Source organism: Bos indicus x Bos taurus, chromosome 11 (assembly GCF_003369695.1).
Source record: "Bos indicus x Bos taurus breed Angus x Brahman F1 hybrid chromosome 11, Bos_hybrid_MaternalHap_v2.0, whole genome shotgun sequence".
In the NCBI taxonomy this organism is placed as follows: Eukaryota; Metazoa; Chordata; class Mammalia; order Artiodactyla; family Bovidae; genus Bos; species Bos indicus x Bos taurus.
Window position 1 is genome coordinate 45,981,345 of NC_040086.1, and position 16,347 is coordinate 45,997,691.

Genomic DNA, 16,347 nt, shown 5'->3' on the forward strand with positions numbered 1-16,347 from the left:
CACCTGCTCCCACCCCTGGTGATATTCTTCAAGGCTTAAACCAGGCCTCTGCTATCCTGTACTCTCTGCAAGGATGTAATTTGTTATAGAGAATTTCAAACAATTCATTAGGTCACAGATGGTTTCCTTGAGCCCGGATCTCTGCCACAGGCTTCCTCCGACTACCTGAATTTTTTTTTTAGTTAATTTATTTTTCACTGTTACTGGACCTTTGATGTTGCACACGGGCTTTCTTTAGTTTCGGCGAGCTGGGGCTACTCTGTTTCAGTGGTTGGGCATGTCATTGCAGTGGCTCCCCTTGTTGTGACGCACAGGTTCTAGGTGCGCAAGCTCAGTAGTTGCGGCTCGTGGGCCTTAGAGCACAGGCTCAGTAGTTGTGGCGCATGGGCTTACTTGCTCCACAGCATGTGGAATCTTCCCAGACCAGGGACCAAACCCATGTCCCCTGCATTGGTAGGTGGATTCTCATCCACTGTGCCACTAGGGAAGTCCTGGACTATATAGACTTCTCTTCAGATTTTTCAAAGGGAATATTCGCCATCTAGAACTAAAAGCATCATCTTCCCCAACCTGTCATTTCCTTCTGCCCCCTTGCTCTTTCTAGAGGCCATATCATTGTACCTGGGTGTGGAGTGATCTTGCTCCCAATGGCCAGTGTGTTTAGTTAATTTCATCTCATCATTCATACTTAAGCTAAGCCCAGAGTCTCTTAGAGAGTGTGCTCTATCCCTACACTCCTCAGAGTTCAGGTTCCACAACTGTATGTTTCCACAGCAGTACCATAAGCCTCTCATTCATGACCCCGCTTGAAAGAGGGAACCTCAGACAAATCTACATGGAGCATCTGCAAAACAAACATTTCAGACTCTTCAAAAATGCCAGTGTCATGAAAGACAGAAAAAGTTCAGGGACTGGTGCAAAAGACACATTGCTGGATTATCTCCAAGCCGTTACAATATTGGCATGTGAGCATGCTCAGTCGATCAGTCTTGTCCGACTCTTTGGACTGTAGCCCACCAGGCTTCTCTGTCCATGGGATTTCCCAGGCAAGAATATTGGAGTGGGTTGCCATTTCCTCCATCCAGGGGATCTTCCTGACTCAGGAATAGAACCCAGGACTCCTTCATCTCCTGCACTGGCAAGCAGATTCTCTACCACTGAGACACCTGTATATTAGATAATAAATGTTAAATAACTTGGACTTGATGATGATACTGAGTTAATATATGAGAATAATAGGGAATTTCCCTGTAGTCCAGTGGTTAGGACTCCAAGCTCTCACTGCCAAGGGTGTGGGTTCCATCTCTTGTCAGGGAACTAGGATTCCACATGACACATGGCTTGGCAAAAAAAAAAAAGTTGCTTAATATATGAGAATTATGATATATAATATATAAGAATTCTTTAGGAGAAAAACATTGAAGTGCCTTGGCATGAATTCCAATAAGAAATGTAACTTATTCTCAAATAATTCAGAAAAAAATGTCAGTGTATATATCTATATACCTATAAATATAGGTGTATACATATATGCCTATATTTACCATTCACATGTATACATGTATATATTCATATTATATGTAATCAAGGGGCTTCCCTGGTACCTTGGACAGTAAAGAACCTGTCTGCAATGCAGGAGATCTGAGTTTGATCCCTGGGTTGTGAAAATCCCCTGGAGAAGGAAATGGCAGCCCACTCCAGTTTTCTTGCTGGGAGAATCCCATGGACAGAGAAGCCTGGCGGGCTACAGTCCAAGGAATTGCAAAGAGTCAGACATGACTGAGTGACTCACACACACACAAACATATCTAGCTATCTATAGAGAAATCATGTATAAAAAGGCTAACAATAAATCAAAGTAAAGGGTATATTGTATTATTTTTGCAACATTTATAGGTTTGAAGTTTTCCAAAATAAAAAAATTGAGGAAAATTAATAAACATGTAAAGTGTAAAAGACTCTACACATGGACATCACCAGATGGCCAACACAGAAATCAGACTGATTATATTCTTTGCAGCCAAAGATGGAGAAGCTCTATATATACCAGGAGCAGACTGTGGCTCAGATCATGAGTTCCTTATTGCCAAATTCAGACTTAAATTGAAGAAAGTGGGGATAACCACTAGACCATTCAGGTATGACCTAAATCAAATCCCTTATGATTATACAGTGGAAGTGACAAATAGATCAAGGGATTAGATCTGATAGACAGAGTGCCTGATGAACTATGGATGGAGGTTCGTGACATTGTACAGGAGACAGAGATCAAGACCATCCCCAAGAAAAAGAAATGCAAAAAAGCAAAATGGCTGTCTGGGGAGGCCTTACAAATAGCTGTGAAAAGAAGAGAAGCCAAAAGCAAAGGAGAAAAGGAAAGATATACCCATTTGAATGCAGAGTTCCAAAGAATAGCAAGGAGAGATCAGAAAGCCTTCTTCGGTGATAGGTGCAAAGAAATAGAGGAAAACAACAGAATGGGAAAGACTAGAGATCTCGTCAAGAAAATTAAAGATACCAAGGGAACATTTCATGCAAAGATGGGTTCAATAAAGGACAGAAATGGTATGGACCTAACAGAAGCAGAAGATATTAAGAAGAGGTGGCAAGAATACACAGAAGAACTATACAAAAAAGATCTTCATGACCCAGATAATCACGATGGTGTGATGACTCACCTAGAGCCAGACATCCTGGAATTTGAAGTCAAGTAGGCCTTAGGAAGGCAATGGCACCCCACTCCAGTACTCTTGCCTGGAAAATCCCATGGACGGAGGAGCCTGGTGGGCTGCAGTCCATGGGGTCACTAAGAGTCAGACACAACTGAGCGACTTGACTTTCACTTTTCACTTTCATGCATTGGAGAAGGAAATGGCAACCCACTCCAGTGTTCTTGCCTGGAGAATCCCAGGGACGGGGGAGCCTAGTGGGCTGCCGTCTCTGGGGTCGCACAGAGTTGGATACGACTGAAGTGACTTAGCAGCAGACCTTAGGAAGCATTACTACGAACAAAGCTAGTGGAGGTGATGGAATTCCAGTTGAGCTATTTCAAATCCTAAAAGATGATGCTATGAAAGTATTGCATTCAATATGTCAACAAATTTGGAAAATTCAGCAGTGGCCACAAGACTGGAAAAGGTCAGTTTTCATTCCAATCCCAAAGAAAGGGAATGCCAAAGAATGCTCAAATTACCTCACAATTGCAGTCATCTCACATACTAGTAAAGTAATGCTCAAAATTCTCCAAGCCAGGCTTCAGCAATACGTGAACAGCGAACTTCCAGATGTTCAAGCTGGTTTTAGAAAAGGCAGAGGAACCAGAGATCAAATTGCCAACATCTGCTAGATCATGGAAAAAGCAAGAGAGTTCCAGAAAAACATCTATGTCTGCTTTATTGACTATGCCAAAGCCTTTGACTGTGTGGATTGCAACAAACTGGAAATTTCTGAAAGAGATGGGAATACCAGACCACCTGACCTGCCTCTTGAGAAACTTGTATGCAGGTCAGGAAGCAACAGTTAGAACTGGACATGGAACAACAGACTGGTTCCAAATAGGAAAAGGAGTATGTCAAGGCTGTATATTGTCACCCTGCTTATTTAACTTCTATGCAGAGTACATCATGAGAAACGCTGGGCTGGATGAAGCACAAACTGGAATCAAGACTGCCGGGAGAAATATCAATAACCTCAGATATGCAGATGACACCACCCTTATGGCAGAAAGAGAAGAAGAACTAAAGAGCCTCTAGATGAAAGTGAAAGAGGAGAGTGAAAATGTTGGCTTAAAGCTCAACATTCAGAAAACGAAGATCATGGCATCTGGTCCCATCACTTCATGGCAAATAGATGGGAAAACAGTGGAAATAGTGGCTGACCTGATTTTTGGGGGGCTCCAAAATCACTGCAGATGGTGATTGCAGCCATGAAATTAAAAGACACTTACTCCTTGGAAGGAAAATTATGTCCAACCTAGACAGCATATCAAAAAGCAGAGACATTACTTTGCTGACAAAGGTCCATTTGGTCAAAGCTATGGTTTTTCCAGTGGTCATGTATGGATGTGAGAGTAGGACTATAAAGAAAGCTGAGCGCCAAAAAATTGATGCTTTTGAACTGTGGTGTTGGAGAAGACTCTTGAGAGTCCCTTGGACTGCAAGGAGATCCAACCAGTCCATCCTAAAGGAGATCAGTCCTGGGTGTTCATTGGAAGGACTGATGTTGAAGCTGAAACTCCAGTATTTTGGCCACCTGATGCGAAGAGCAGACTCATTTGAAAAGACCCTGATGCTGGGCAAGATTGATGGCAGGAGGAGAAGGGGACGACAGAGGATGAGATGGTTGGATGGCATATCTGACTCAATGGAAATGAGTTTGGGTGGACTCTGGGAGTTGGTAATGGACAGGGAGGCCTGGCGTGATGCGGTTCATGGGGTCGCAAAGAGTCGGACACAACTGAGCAACTGAACTGAAAGTGTAAAAAGCTTTGGAGAAAGAAAATAAAGTTTTGGAGAAGAACTTCTTGATAACAGTCATTCAGGCCATGTTGTCATCCTCTTGTTTTCATATACAGTCCCAAAAGATGGACTTAAAAAAAGAAAATCTGAGATGCAATTTAATGATTTAAAATACAATCAAATCGATAACACTCTAATTGTTCAAAGTCATAGAAATATAGCTTATTTTTTCCAGTTCTTAAGTTGGACATAGACTGTGCAACTGTTTGTTCTATTATATTTTATTTTTTGGCCATGTCTCACAACATGTGTGACCTTAGTTCCCCTACCAAGGATCAAATTCACACCCCCTGCTTTGAAAGTGCAGAGTTTTTACCAGTGGACAGCGAAGGAAGTCCCTGTATTATTTCAAAAAATAAATAAAGCAGGCCATTCAAAAAATAATGATGAGAGTATAAAGGGAAAAAGATTTTGTTTGGTCCAAGTCTGAGGTCTTGAGGTAAACACACACACATACACACACAAAAGAGGGGATTAGTAAAATTAAACTCTAATGTTAATGAAACAGGAAATAAAAACAAGCAATAAAAGGCTTAGAAGGCTTAGTCCCAAGTTGTTTCTTCAGAAGCCTGATCAAAGAAAAAGAAAGTAAAAGGTTAAAGGAGATGCATTAAAAATTAGAAAGGAAATGTAGCCAGAAATTGCCTGGAAAGTATTGTGTGCCACTCTATTACAAAAATTTTCTGCTGAACATTTAAGGATCAAATCTGACATAAGAGGAAGAAAGCATGAGTATCTCAATTACCACGGAAAAAATGGGAAAGGTGATCAAAGAGCCATATAAAAAACACCCATATACCCTTACTCAATGGGCTTCCTAGGTGGCTCAGTGGTAAAGAATCTGCCTGCCAGGCAGGAGACTTGGGTTCAATCCCTAGATTAGGAAGATCCCCTGGAAAAGGAAATGGCAACCCACTCCAGTATTCTTGCCTGGGAAATCCCATGGGAAGAGAAGCCTGGTGGGCTACAATCCATGGGGTCTCAAGAGTGAGACACAACTGAGTGACTAAGCAAAAAAACAGACTCAGATTTTCTTATTGCTAAGATTTTACCTCCCTTGCCTTATTGTTTGTTCTCTATGTATATTCTTAACATTTTTTTTCCAGAACAATTTGAGAATAAATTGCAAACATCATGGCCCTTTAATCCTTATGTGATACAAAGTGCACTTGTGGCAGTGAAAAATTCACTGGTGGGGTCCTCCATAGGCTGGGATGACAGTAAGACACGGTAACAGCAAACTGGACTCCCTGGTGTTACTGGAAATCACGAGATTCTGAAATAGCAGAGGCAAGTGGGAGCACTTAACCATCAGAGGCAGGGTGGACATAATTACTGGAACGGGCAGCAGTCTTGCAGTGGCAACCAGGGTGTCTTGATAGACAGAGACCTAGGGCAATGGCTAATGATCCATAATGTCTTTGGGGAAGAGATATGATGGCATCTGAATATTGTTTGGTTGTATAACCAGAAAACATGGAGAGCTGGGAAGCAAAAGCCTGGTGCCCTTCACTTCAATGGAAAATTACAAGTTTTTACCTGGTTTCTAGATGAGTCAGTTTTTAGACTGACAGACAGGCATTCCAGTTCCCTGTGAGGAAGGAGCTGGTGAGGCCACTGCAAAAATGTACAATATTCCTTTAGTTTTTTCGTAAACAGGCCTGTGACTGTTTTCTAGAGAAACTGTCCACCACAGAAAAGGGAATACAGAGGCTTCTTATAGGTGGCAAGGCCAGCAGAATACATTGACTGTCCTGCCCCGGTGCTGTGTTAACTCTCCTGCTTTCTATTACAGCATAATCCACAGGGATCTTAATCATCTTGATATTCTATGGCACATGGTACTAACTGAATTTTGTTGAACCAAATACGGTAAGTATTCTAGATGCCCAGATACCAGCTAGCAGGGGAAAAAAAAAACTTTCCCCCAAATTCAAAGTGTTTGCTATATTGGTGAAATTTTTATGAACCCACTGGTTTGGAACAAATGCTATACCTTAAGTACCTCCATCACTATGGAAGATGCAGATAGTATTAAAAAAGAAAGAAATAGTATTTGGGGGAACTCTGAGACAAAACAGCACTGATTCATTTACTTTCTAGTTCAAACAATGTCCAGAGGAAGAGGAGATTTCTCGTGGATCCAAAGCACAAAGCAATTTGCCTGCCCCTTGGCCACTGAACGTAGCGGCAGCACCTGTGGCGCCCAGGTGTCCATGATAGGTAAAGATACCATGTGGAGTCAGGAAGGGCCAGTAGGAGGTTTGCAGCACGGACCTCTAGGGATCTGGAACAGTTGTCAATGTGTGTATGTGGGTTGGAGACCCCCTTGTTGTTCAGTCGCTCAGTCGTATCCAATTGTTTGCAATCCCATGGAATACAGCATGCTAGGCCTCCCTGTCCTTCAACATCTCCCAGAGTTTGCTCAAACTCATGTCCATCAAGTTGGTGATGCCATCCAACCATCTTATCCTCTGTCATCCTCTTCTCCTCTTGCCCTCAATCTTTCCCAGCATCAGGGTATTTTCCAGTGAGTCGGCTCTTCGCATCAGGTGCCCAGAGTATTGGAGTTTCAGCTTCAGCACCAGTCCTTCCAATAAATATTCAGGGTTGATTTCTGGAACTTCCCCAATGGCTCAGCGGGTAAAGAATCTGCTTGCAATGCAGGAGACCCAGGTTCGATCCCTGGGTTGGGAAGATTTCCTGGAGAAGGAAAGGGCAACCCACTCCAGTATTCTTGCCTGGGAAATCCCATGTACAGAGGGGAGTGGCAGGCTACAGTCCAAAGGGTTACAAAGAGTTGGACAGGACTGAGTGATCAAGCATACATAGTTGCTTAAAGTTATGTTTTATCTGGGGACCTTACTGAGGACTGCAGTATATGGGAGACAGCCTCTCAGATTCTTAGGCACTGTTCCAAAGAGGTAAAGGAGGAGACAGTATATATAGGAATTTTTGCTGGAGAAGAACAAAACCCATGTAGTTGAACATCAAAAGACTACTGCTAATCAGAAAACCCAAACATCTCAGGTTAATAATTTTAGTGTTTTTCTATACATGAGAAGCAATAATCCAGGCTCATTGAAATTATTCTTTTGATATGCATCTTAATTGTCTAGGAACAATATCTATTTTTCTCCATCCTGAAGAATTCTCCTTAGGGAACACGTGCAGTAGCTGATGGCTCTATGGCAGGCAACATTCATAGTTTACTGGAATGGCAGATGGTTTTCTTTTAAGTAGTATTTTATTCTAAGAATATACAACATTGGAGACAAAGGGATTTTTTTTTAACTGGAGGACAACTGGTTTACAATGTGTTGATTTCTGCCATATAACAACTCAAATCAATCATAGTAATATATACATCCCCTTCTCCTGAGCCTTCCTCCATTCCCCACATCCCACTTCTCTAGGTCATAGCAGAGCTGGGATCCCTGTGTTATATATCAGCTTCACACTAGTTATCTATTTTACACACTATGGGGTATATATATGTCAATGGTACTTTCTCCACTCATCCTACCCACCTCTTCTCCCACTGTGTCCACAAATTCCTTCTCTACATCTGTGTCTCCATTTCATCTTCAGAAATACATTCATCCGCAAAGGGACATTTTAACCAAATACAATTTTTTTCCCCCTGGAATAGCAGTTTTTGTCCATGTACAATTTGTATTTTGAGAGAAGAGGCCTGAAGTAGGTATGTGTATGAACTCCTGAGGTGTGGTGAGTAGTTTTGCTAGGAGGTCAGGGACCTAGAAAAAGTAAGACGGGAAGATTAGAGACAAAGGGGTATGAATCTGTGTGCATGAGCACAGGATGTGTGTATCTTTGTGCTTCAAGTCAGGGCCCACCAAAAGCATCCGCCTCAGAAGATACACTCAGCAGCCATGTGAACAGGGTGACATAACAGGTGAATATCAGCTAGCCTCTGTCTTTCGTAACCCCATTGTTTGTCTGGCTGACAGCTGGAGAAACAGCATGGACTCCTTCTGTCCAAGAGTGATCAAACAACATTTACCGTGTCACCAGCTGTGCCATGTGGTGCCATCCCTTGGAGGAAAGCAGCCAGTCTCTTGGTGGCAGATTGATTACATCTAATCTGTTCTGGACATGACAGTGATTAATTTTTTTTTTTTTTAGTTGGGATATAATTGCTTTACAATGTTGTGTTAATTCTGCTGTACAACAAAGTGAGTCAGCTATAATATGCATATATACCCTCCCTCTTGGGCTTCCCTCCCGTCCCCATCCCCTCATCCCCCCCCATTCTTTTTATTTATTATTTATTTATTTGGGCCACAGGTGGCTGAGTGGCACAGAATCCACCTGCTATTACAGGAGACATGGGTTTGATCCCTGAGTCAGAGAGATCACCTGGAGAAGGAAATGGCAACCCACTCCAGTGTTTTTGCTTGGGAAATCCCATGGACAGAGGAGCCTGACGGGCTACAGTCCATGGGGTCACATACAGTTGGACATGACTTAGCTACTAAACAACGACAACAGTTCATTTATTTATTTGGCTGTGTTGGGTCTTGGTTGCAGCATGTGAGAACTGCCATCTTTGTTTCATCATGGAAACTCTTTGTTGAGGGCTGTGGAATCTAGTTCCCTGACCAGAGATTGAATCTGGTTCCCCTGCACTGTGGGGGAAGAGTCTTAGCCACTAGACCACCAAGGAAGTCCCCCACCCATTCTTACTAAAGTTTATGCCTACTGCACACCTGGTTGTAGTTCACTGCCTGCAATGAATGTCTCTACCAGCACCACTGTGAGGGGTCATGGAAGGCTTGATTATCCTTGAGTGTGAATGAGACATAACAATGGGTACTAATTATAATAATGGGATTCACTAGTTCTACCATATATCAGACCTCCCAAAAGCAGCCAACCAGGTAAATATTTGGATGACCCATTAAAACCTCAGCCCTGGTGCCATTTGAGGAACAACATTTAGAGTTAAGACATTCTTCTTTCTTCAGGGATGCAGCCTATGCATTGTATCAATGACCAGAATATGCAGGTTCTGGAATCAAGGGGAAGAATCAAGAGTGCCTTTTCTCACCACAACTCATAATAAGCAGGTTGTCAACCTGAGGCTCTACTGGAACCAAGGGCCTGGTTTACAGAAAATGAATGCTTGTTCCAGGGGATGAAGTAAGGTTTCGACTCTTTTGGGTTTCTTTTGTCTTTTTTGCAACTTCTTACATCAGATATTTTTCCAGTATTCTTGCCTGGGAAATCCCATGGACACAGGAGCCTTGCAGGCTACAGTCCATGGGATTGCAAAGAGTCAGACACAACTGAGCAACTAAGCTTTCCTTTCCCACTAAGTAGGATATTTACATGAATCTCTAATTTGCAGCTTTTATTTTTCTGTAACAGGAGCATTTAAGACTATGAATATCTAAGGAGTGTTTGTGGAGACTTCCCTGGTGGTCCAGTGGCTACAACTCCTCGCTCCCAATGCAGAGGGCCCAGGTTCAATCCTTGGTCAGGGAACTAGATCCCACATACTGCAACTAAAGATCCCGCGTGCCTTAACTAAGACTCAGCATGTCCAAATGAGTAAATTAATTAATTTTAAAAATAGTGTTTGTGGTATGGTAGTATATTGTCATTATTTCTGCATACTAAGTGATTTCCACAATAGTTTCTTCTTTGACATATCAGTTATTTAGAATTTATCTCATGAATTTCCAAATATAGTATTCTTCTAATTTTCTTTCGGTTAATACTTTCTAATTTAAATGGATTACAGTCAAAGAGTGACATCAATCTTTTAAGATTTGAGGAAATTAGCTCCATGAGATCTTTTTTCATAAAAGTTACATGTGAGATTCAAAATAATGTGTATTCCACAACAGTTGTTCTGCTTCAAAGTTAAACTTCCTGGCTGCAGAGTTTAGTTAATATAGTAACGTCTTGATCTAAATATTGCAGAAGGTAATGTGTAAAATATTTCATGGGTGCTAGCTCTGTGAATTTCTCCTGGTAGTTCTGTTCATTTTTTATTTACATACAGTACTTTGAAGCTACTTAGTTAGGCTCACATAAGTCTATACTTCTGTACTAGTTTTATGTTCCTGGTGTAATAAACCTTTTATCATAATGGAGTGATCCTTCTTCTCTCTGGTAATGCTTTTTGCCTTAAATTCTATTTTGCCTGATCATAACATGGCTACATCTGCTTTCTTTCCCTTAGTTTGTCCATATACCCTGTTGTATTCCTTTACTTTGTTAATTTTTTTTTTTCTTTTGGCCATGCCACGTGGCGCATGTGGGATCTTAGTTCCTGGACTAGAGATGGAACCTTTGGCCCCTGAAGTGGGAGCTCTGAGTCCTAACCACTGAATCTCCAGGGCATTCCCAATCTTTGTTTTTTTTTTAAGTGAAAATGTTCAGTTATTTGTATTTTATATACTCCTTTTAAATTTATATGATAATCAGCTCTTTATTTTATTATCTCTGAAGATTATTTATAATCTCTAAAGAGATTATCATCCCTTTAGATTATTTTATCCATTTTATTTTGTGCTTTATATTTGCCTTCTTTTCTGTTTTTATTCCTCTCTGGTGGCTCAGATGGTAAGAATCTGCCTGTAGTGCAGGAGACCCAGATTTGATCCATGGATTGATAAGATCCTCTGGAGAAGGAAATGACAACTCACCCAGTGTTCTTGCCTGAGAAATCCCATGGACAGAGAAGCCTGGTGGGCTATAGTCCATGGGGTCACAAAGAGTTGAACATGACTGAGCTATAATTCTTAAAGAGATGGGAATACCAGACACCTGACCTGCCTCTTGAGAAATCTGTATGCAGGTCAAGAAGCAACAGTGAGAACTGGACATGGAACAACAGACTGGTTCCAAATCAGGAAGGGAATATGTCAAGTCTGTATATTGTCACCCTGCTTATTTAACCAGTATGCAGAGTACATCATGCAAAATGCCAGGCTGAATGAAGCACAAACTGGAATTAAGATTGCTGGGAGAAATATCAATAACCTCAGATAGGCAGATGACACCACCCTTATCGCAGAAACTGAAGAAGAACTAAAGAGCGTCATGTTGAAAGTGAAAGAGGAGAGTGAAAAAGTTGGCTTAAAACTCAACATTCAGAAAACTAAGATCATGGCATCCGATCCCATCACTTCATGGCAAATAGATGGGGAAACAATGGAAACAGTGACAGACTTTATTTTTTGGAATCAAAAATCAGTGCAGATGGTGACTGCAGCCATGAAATTAAAAGAAGCTTGCTCCTTGGAAGAAAAGCTATGACCAACCTAGATAGCATATGAAAAAGCAGACACATTACTTTGCCAACAAAGATCCTTCTAGTCAAAGCTATGGTTTTTTCAGTAGTCATGTATGGATGTGAGTGCCAAAGAATTGATGCTTTTGAACTGTGGTGTTGGAGAAGACTCTTAAGAGTCCCTTGGAATGCAAGGAGATCAAAGCAGTGAATCCTAAACGAAATCAGTCCTGAATATTCGTTGGAGGGACTGATGCTGAAGCTGAAACTCCAGTACTTTGGCCACCTGATGCGAAGAACTGACTCAATAGAAAAGACCCTGATGCTGGGCAAGATTGAAGGCAGAAGGAGAAAGGGACAACAGAGGATGAGATGTTTGGATGGCATCACTAATTTGATGGACATGAGTTTGAGCAAGCTCTGGGAGTTGGTGATGGACAGGGAAGCCTGGCGTGCTGCAGTCCATGGGGTCACAAAGAGTCGGACACAACTGAGCAACTGAACTGAACTGAACTGAGCTACTAAAACACATTGGCTCCTTTGGGATCGATTAAATATTTTTTCTAATTCCTTTTTAAATTTTTGCAAGTATGAGATTTATATATTTTAGCCTAATAATTTTTACCCCAGGTATTTTGACATTCATGATTAACTTGGTAAAATCTAAAATAAATAGCTTTATAGCCTTCAAACCACACAAGGATATTTGAATACATGAACCTCGGTTCCTCCCCTGTTTACCTGTTCATTTTGCTGTTTTATGCCCAGCAGATGGTTTTCTTGTTTTACAGCATCAGTGTTCTTTATTCTTTCCTGTATTTCTGATCTTTTTTGTGGATTGCTTCCCTTCTATCTAAAGTACATTCTTTAGGGACTTCCCTTGTGGTCCAGTGGTTAAGACTCCTCACTTCCAATGCAAGGGTTAGGGTTTGATCCCTGGTTGGGAAACTATGATCCCACATGTGGTGTGGCCAAAAAATAATAAATATGTAAAGTACATTCGTTAGAATTGCCTGAAGTTCTGTTGGGGACACAACCTTTACAGCACAATACCCATAGAGGGCAGGTTCCTAGAGCTTCCGGGGGTGCTCAAGTACCTTATATAAAGTGGTGTGGTACAATGAATACAGTCAGCCCATACAAGGGCTGGTGATGGAAATCAACTGGTGATGGAAATATTTGTGCACAAATGATGGAGAAAGAGAATATACGGTAAGACGAGACTTCAGGTTGTTAAATAACAGGAGACTTTCCTGCTCAGCAGCATGTTCTTTACCCAATTGCCTGAAAGATTACTCAGGCCTGAAAATGAGCAAGAAGCTATCTCCAGGAATAAAAGTTAAAATGTTCTTTTAGAGGAAATTGGGCAACTCTGTGGCATCTGCCTATGTCTGCTGGACTTAGATTAATGCCACAGGGCAGGTTACATGTGGGAGGCACAGGCTGAGCCTCAGAAGCTAAGGGTCAAGGCATCTTGGAAGTAGGGGGAAGGAAGCTTAAGGGCCCACAGGTAGGAAGACAGGGAGGTCCCAGCTTTATTTTAAGCTGGAACAAGTTTTCTGTTTAGAAAGTCTGGGAAGGAAGTTTTATATTATAAATGCAAATATCTGTGGTGTGCAGTCAGGCCCCAGGGCATGAGAGAGAGCAGGATCTACAGAGAGAGGCTGAAAAGCTTGCAGAATTAATCCCTCTCATTGCTGTCAAGGTCTTTCGTCCAGTCCATACTTCAGGAGGAGAGAGGGTACAGGAAGTGAACACAGATTCCCAGAGACCCCATCAACCCCATTAGTAGAGGAACACAATTCTGCCTCCCCCACCAGCCCTGGTCTAGTGAGGGCAGCCATAGCTGATTTTCTCACTGATGCTGCTGGCCCTTTTCACCAGTGCATGCTTACTGCTTAGGTATTTAGAATGCTCTCCAGGTCCTCCTGTGGGTTTTCTGTCCTTAGTGATATATCTGTTCCAGTATGCCCACTTCGCTGAGCCTTTGACCTCTTCACCCGCTCTTTGCCATGGTGGTTCTGGCAGTTCTACTTCACTTAGTGGAGGCCATGGCTTTTCTGAGCTTCCATGAACCAGGGAAATAGAGCATCAGCACCGTCTCCAGCTCCTCGCCAGGGTGTAAGTCCTATACCATACGGCAGGGCTCCCAAATCAGCAGCGTGTTCTTTACCCAACTTTATGTTTCATCTCACCCAGTGCAGCATGAGGAGAATATAGTCCCAGGTCTGTCCCCTAGCTCCTGCTGGGCACACTTGGGCCATGTCCTGCAGTTCCTTTGATAGACAATTCCTTCCTCCCCTCAGCAGACCCAGTATCTTTCTGTCAAGTAGCGAGCGATCCCTAAGCAGCTGTAAAGTATTAGGCACAGGCAAGGCCTGGCTGGTAAAGAAGGAAGGAGTCACTAATAAGGACCTATTGTATACCACAGGGAACTCTACTTAACACTCTGTAATGACCCATATGGAAACAGAATCTTAAAAAGAGTGGATATATGTATGTAAGGGCAGGAGGAGAAGGGGGCGACAGAGGATGAGATGGTTGGATGGCATCACTGACTTAGTGGACATGAGTTTGAGCAAACTCCAGGACATAATAAACGACAGGGAAGCCTGGCATGCTTCAGCCTATAGGGTCGCAAAGAGTCTGACATGACTTAGTGACTGAACAAAAACATAACTGACTCACTTTGCTGTACACCTGAAACTAACACAACACTGAAAATCCATTATACTCTGATAAGCATTTTAAAAGGACTTCGCTGGTTGTCCAGTGAAGAATCTGCCTGCCAATGCAGGAGACCTGGGGTTGATCCCTGATCTGGGACGATCCCATGTGCTGTGGAACAACTAAGCCCATGCACCACAACTACTGAAGCCTGTATGCCTTAGAGCCTGTGCTCCGCAAAAAACCACCACAATGAGAAGCCTGTGCACTGCAAGGAAGACCCAGTGCAGTCAAAAAAAAAAGAAATAATTTAAAAAAAAAGAAAAAATGAGCCCATTTTCAGATTAGGCCATTTATTACTCACATAGAAAGTGAAGTGTGAAAGTCAGAGGTCCCAGATCGCTGTGGTCCTTGTGCAGGGTGACAGCTAAACAAAAGGGGCCCAATGCAGTAACGTGGATGCTGCCTGGTAGACAGCTTAGAGCTGCAGCCATGCTCCACACAGGAGGAGGGGTGGTGGGCAGAATTCCAAGTGGCTCTGAGTCCCACCTGCTGCTGTACTCGCCTTCCCTGTATAACCTCCTCCCCCCCCCTTTTTTTTTTAACCTCCTCCCCTTGAGTGTGGGTGCCCCCTCTCCTTGCAGAGGTGCTCTGGGCAGGGTAGGCAGAGCCCATAGAGGGTGTCTGTGTTGACTTACCCTCATTCTCCAACACTGCTGGCCTGTGACACTGACCAGACAGGTAAGGTGAATGCAGATGTTGTAGAAATCCCTAGACCCACATCTTTCAAATCTTTTTGGAACTAATCTCTGTAATATCCCCAGGGGTACACAGTTACTTTTAGGTTAATGTCTTGGCTGTGGGAGGCCCTTTCCAGGACTCCATTTGGCCATTCCTCCCAACATATACCTTATTCCTCTTGCAAAGGATGCAAGGCTGGCAAAACAGCCATAACGTGTGTCTAGGATCCCACTAGACACACTTGACACTCTGTGAGATGGATGGACTCTGGCCAAGACTTATCTCCTTCCTGACCTCCCAAAGCCTCTCTCTCTCTCTCCAGAGACTCCTAGTCCTCCAGGGATTAGGCTCAGATAAGCACTAGTATCTACAAATGTGGCTTTCAGTAAAATGAGCACAGACTGAGATTAAAGAATCCAATTCCAGCTCCTCCCATCTGCTAGGCATGTACCAGGCAAGATCCTGAAGCTTCCCAAGCCTGTTTGCTCATCTGTAAATTAAAGCCCAAAGTGTTCTTCTGATAGTTTCTTGTTTGTGTTGCTATTATAAAATTGCATACTATGTGCTTTCCACATTGCCTGGAATATAGCCTAATGACTATTACTACTATTCACTTCTTCTTTTGGAAAGGGCTTCCTGGGTGGTGCTAGTGGTAAAGAACCCACCTGCTCAGGCAGGAGACCTTAGAGATGCGAGTTTGATCCCTGGGTCTGGAAGGTCCCCCAAGAGACTCAGGTTTGACCCTGGGTTGGGAAGATCCCCTGGAGAAGGGAATGGCAACTCACTCCAGTATTCTTGCCTGGAGAATCCCATGGACAGAGGAGCCTGGTGGGCTACAGTCCATGGGGTTGCAAAGAGCTGGACATGACTGAAGCAACTTAGCACACATACAGAGAGGAATAAAAACATATATTACTATTTATCTGTATTTTAACAACCCACATCATCAGTTTTTAGTTATTCTTCATTTATTTCCAACTTTTGTTGCTTTTTGATAACACGGGATTTAGGACTAGGTCACCCATCCAGTTGGCTTCCCTCGTGGCTCAGATGGTAAAGAATCTGGCTGCAATTCGGGAGACCCAGGTTTGATCCCTGGGTTGGGAAGATCCCCTAGAGAAGGAAATGGCAACCCAGTCCAGTATTCTTGCCTGGAGA

At 42.7% G+C, this 16,347-nt stretch overlaps 1 protein-coding gene across 2 annotated transcripts in view; it reads left to right on the forward strand.

Annotated features, from left to right (window-relative positions):
* The window catches only part of CHCHD5 (coiled-coil-helix-coiled-coil-helix domain containing 5), a 31,632-nt gene extending 20,999 nt beyond the window's left edge, over positions 1-10,633 (forward strand). Inside the window, exon 4 of one of the 2 annotated variants that reach the window (XM_027555452.1) lies at positions 9,506-10,633. In XM_027555452.1, the coding sequence (XP_027411253.1) occupies positions 9,506-9,679 (174 nt within the window). In that variant the 3' untranslated portion in view covers positions 9,680-10,633. Of the gene's footprint in view, positions 1-6,312; positions 6,349-9,505 lie in introns of those variants that run through there. The other variant, XM_027555455.1, reaches the window with a different exon arrangement.
* Positions 10,634-16,347: the final 5,714 nt, after the last annotated feature.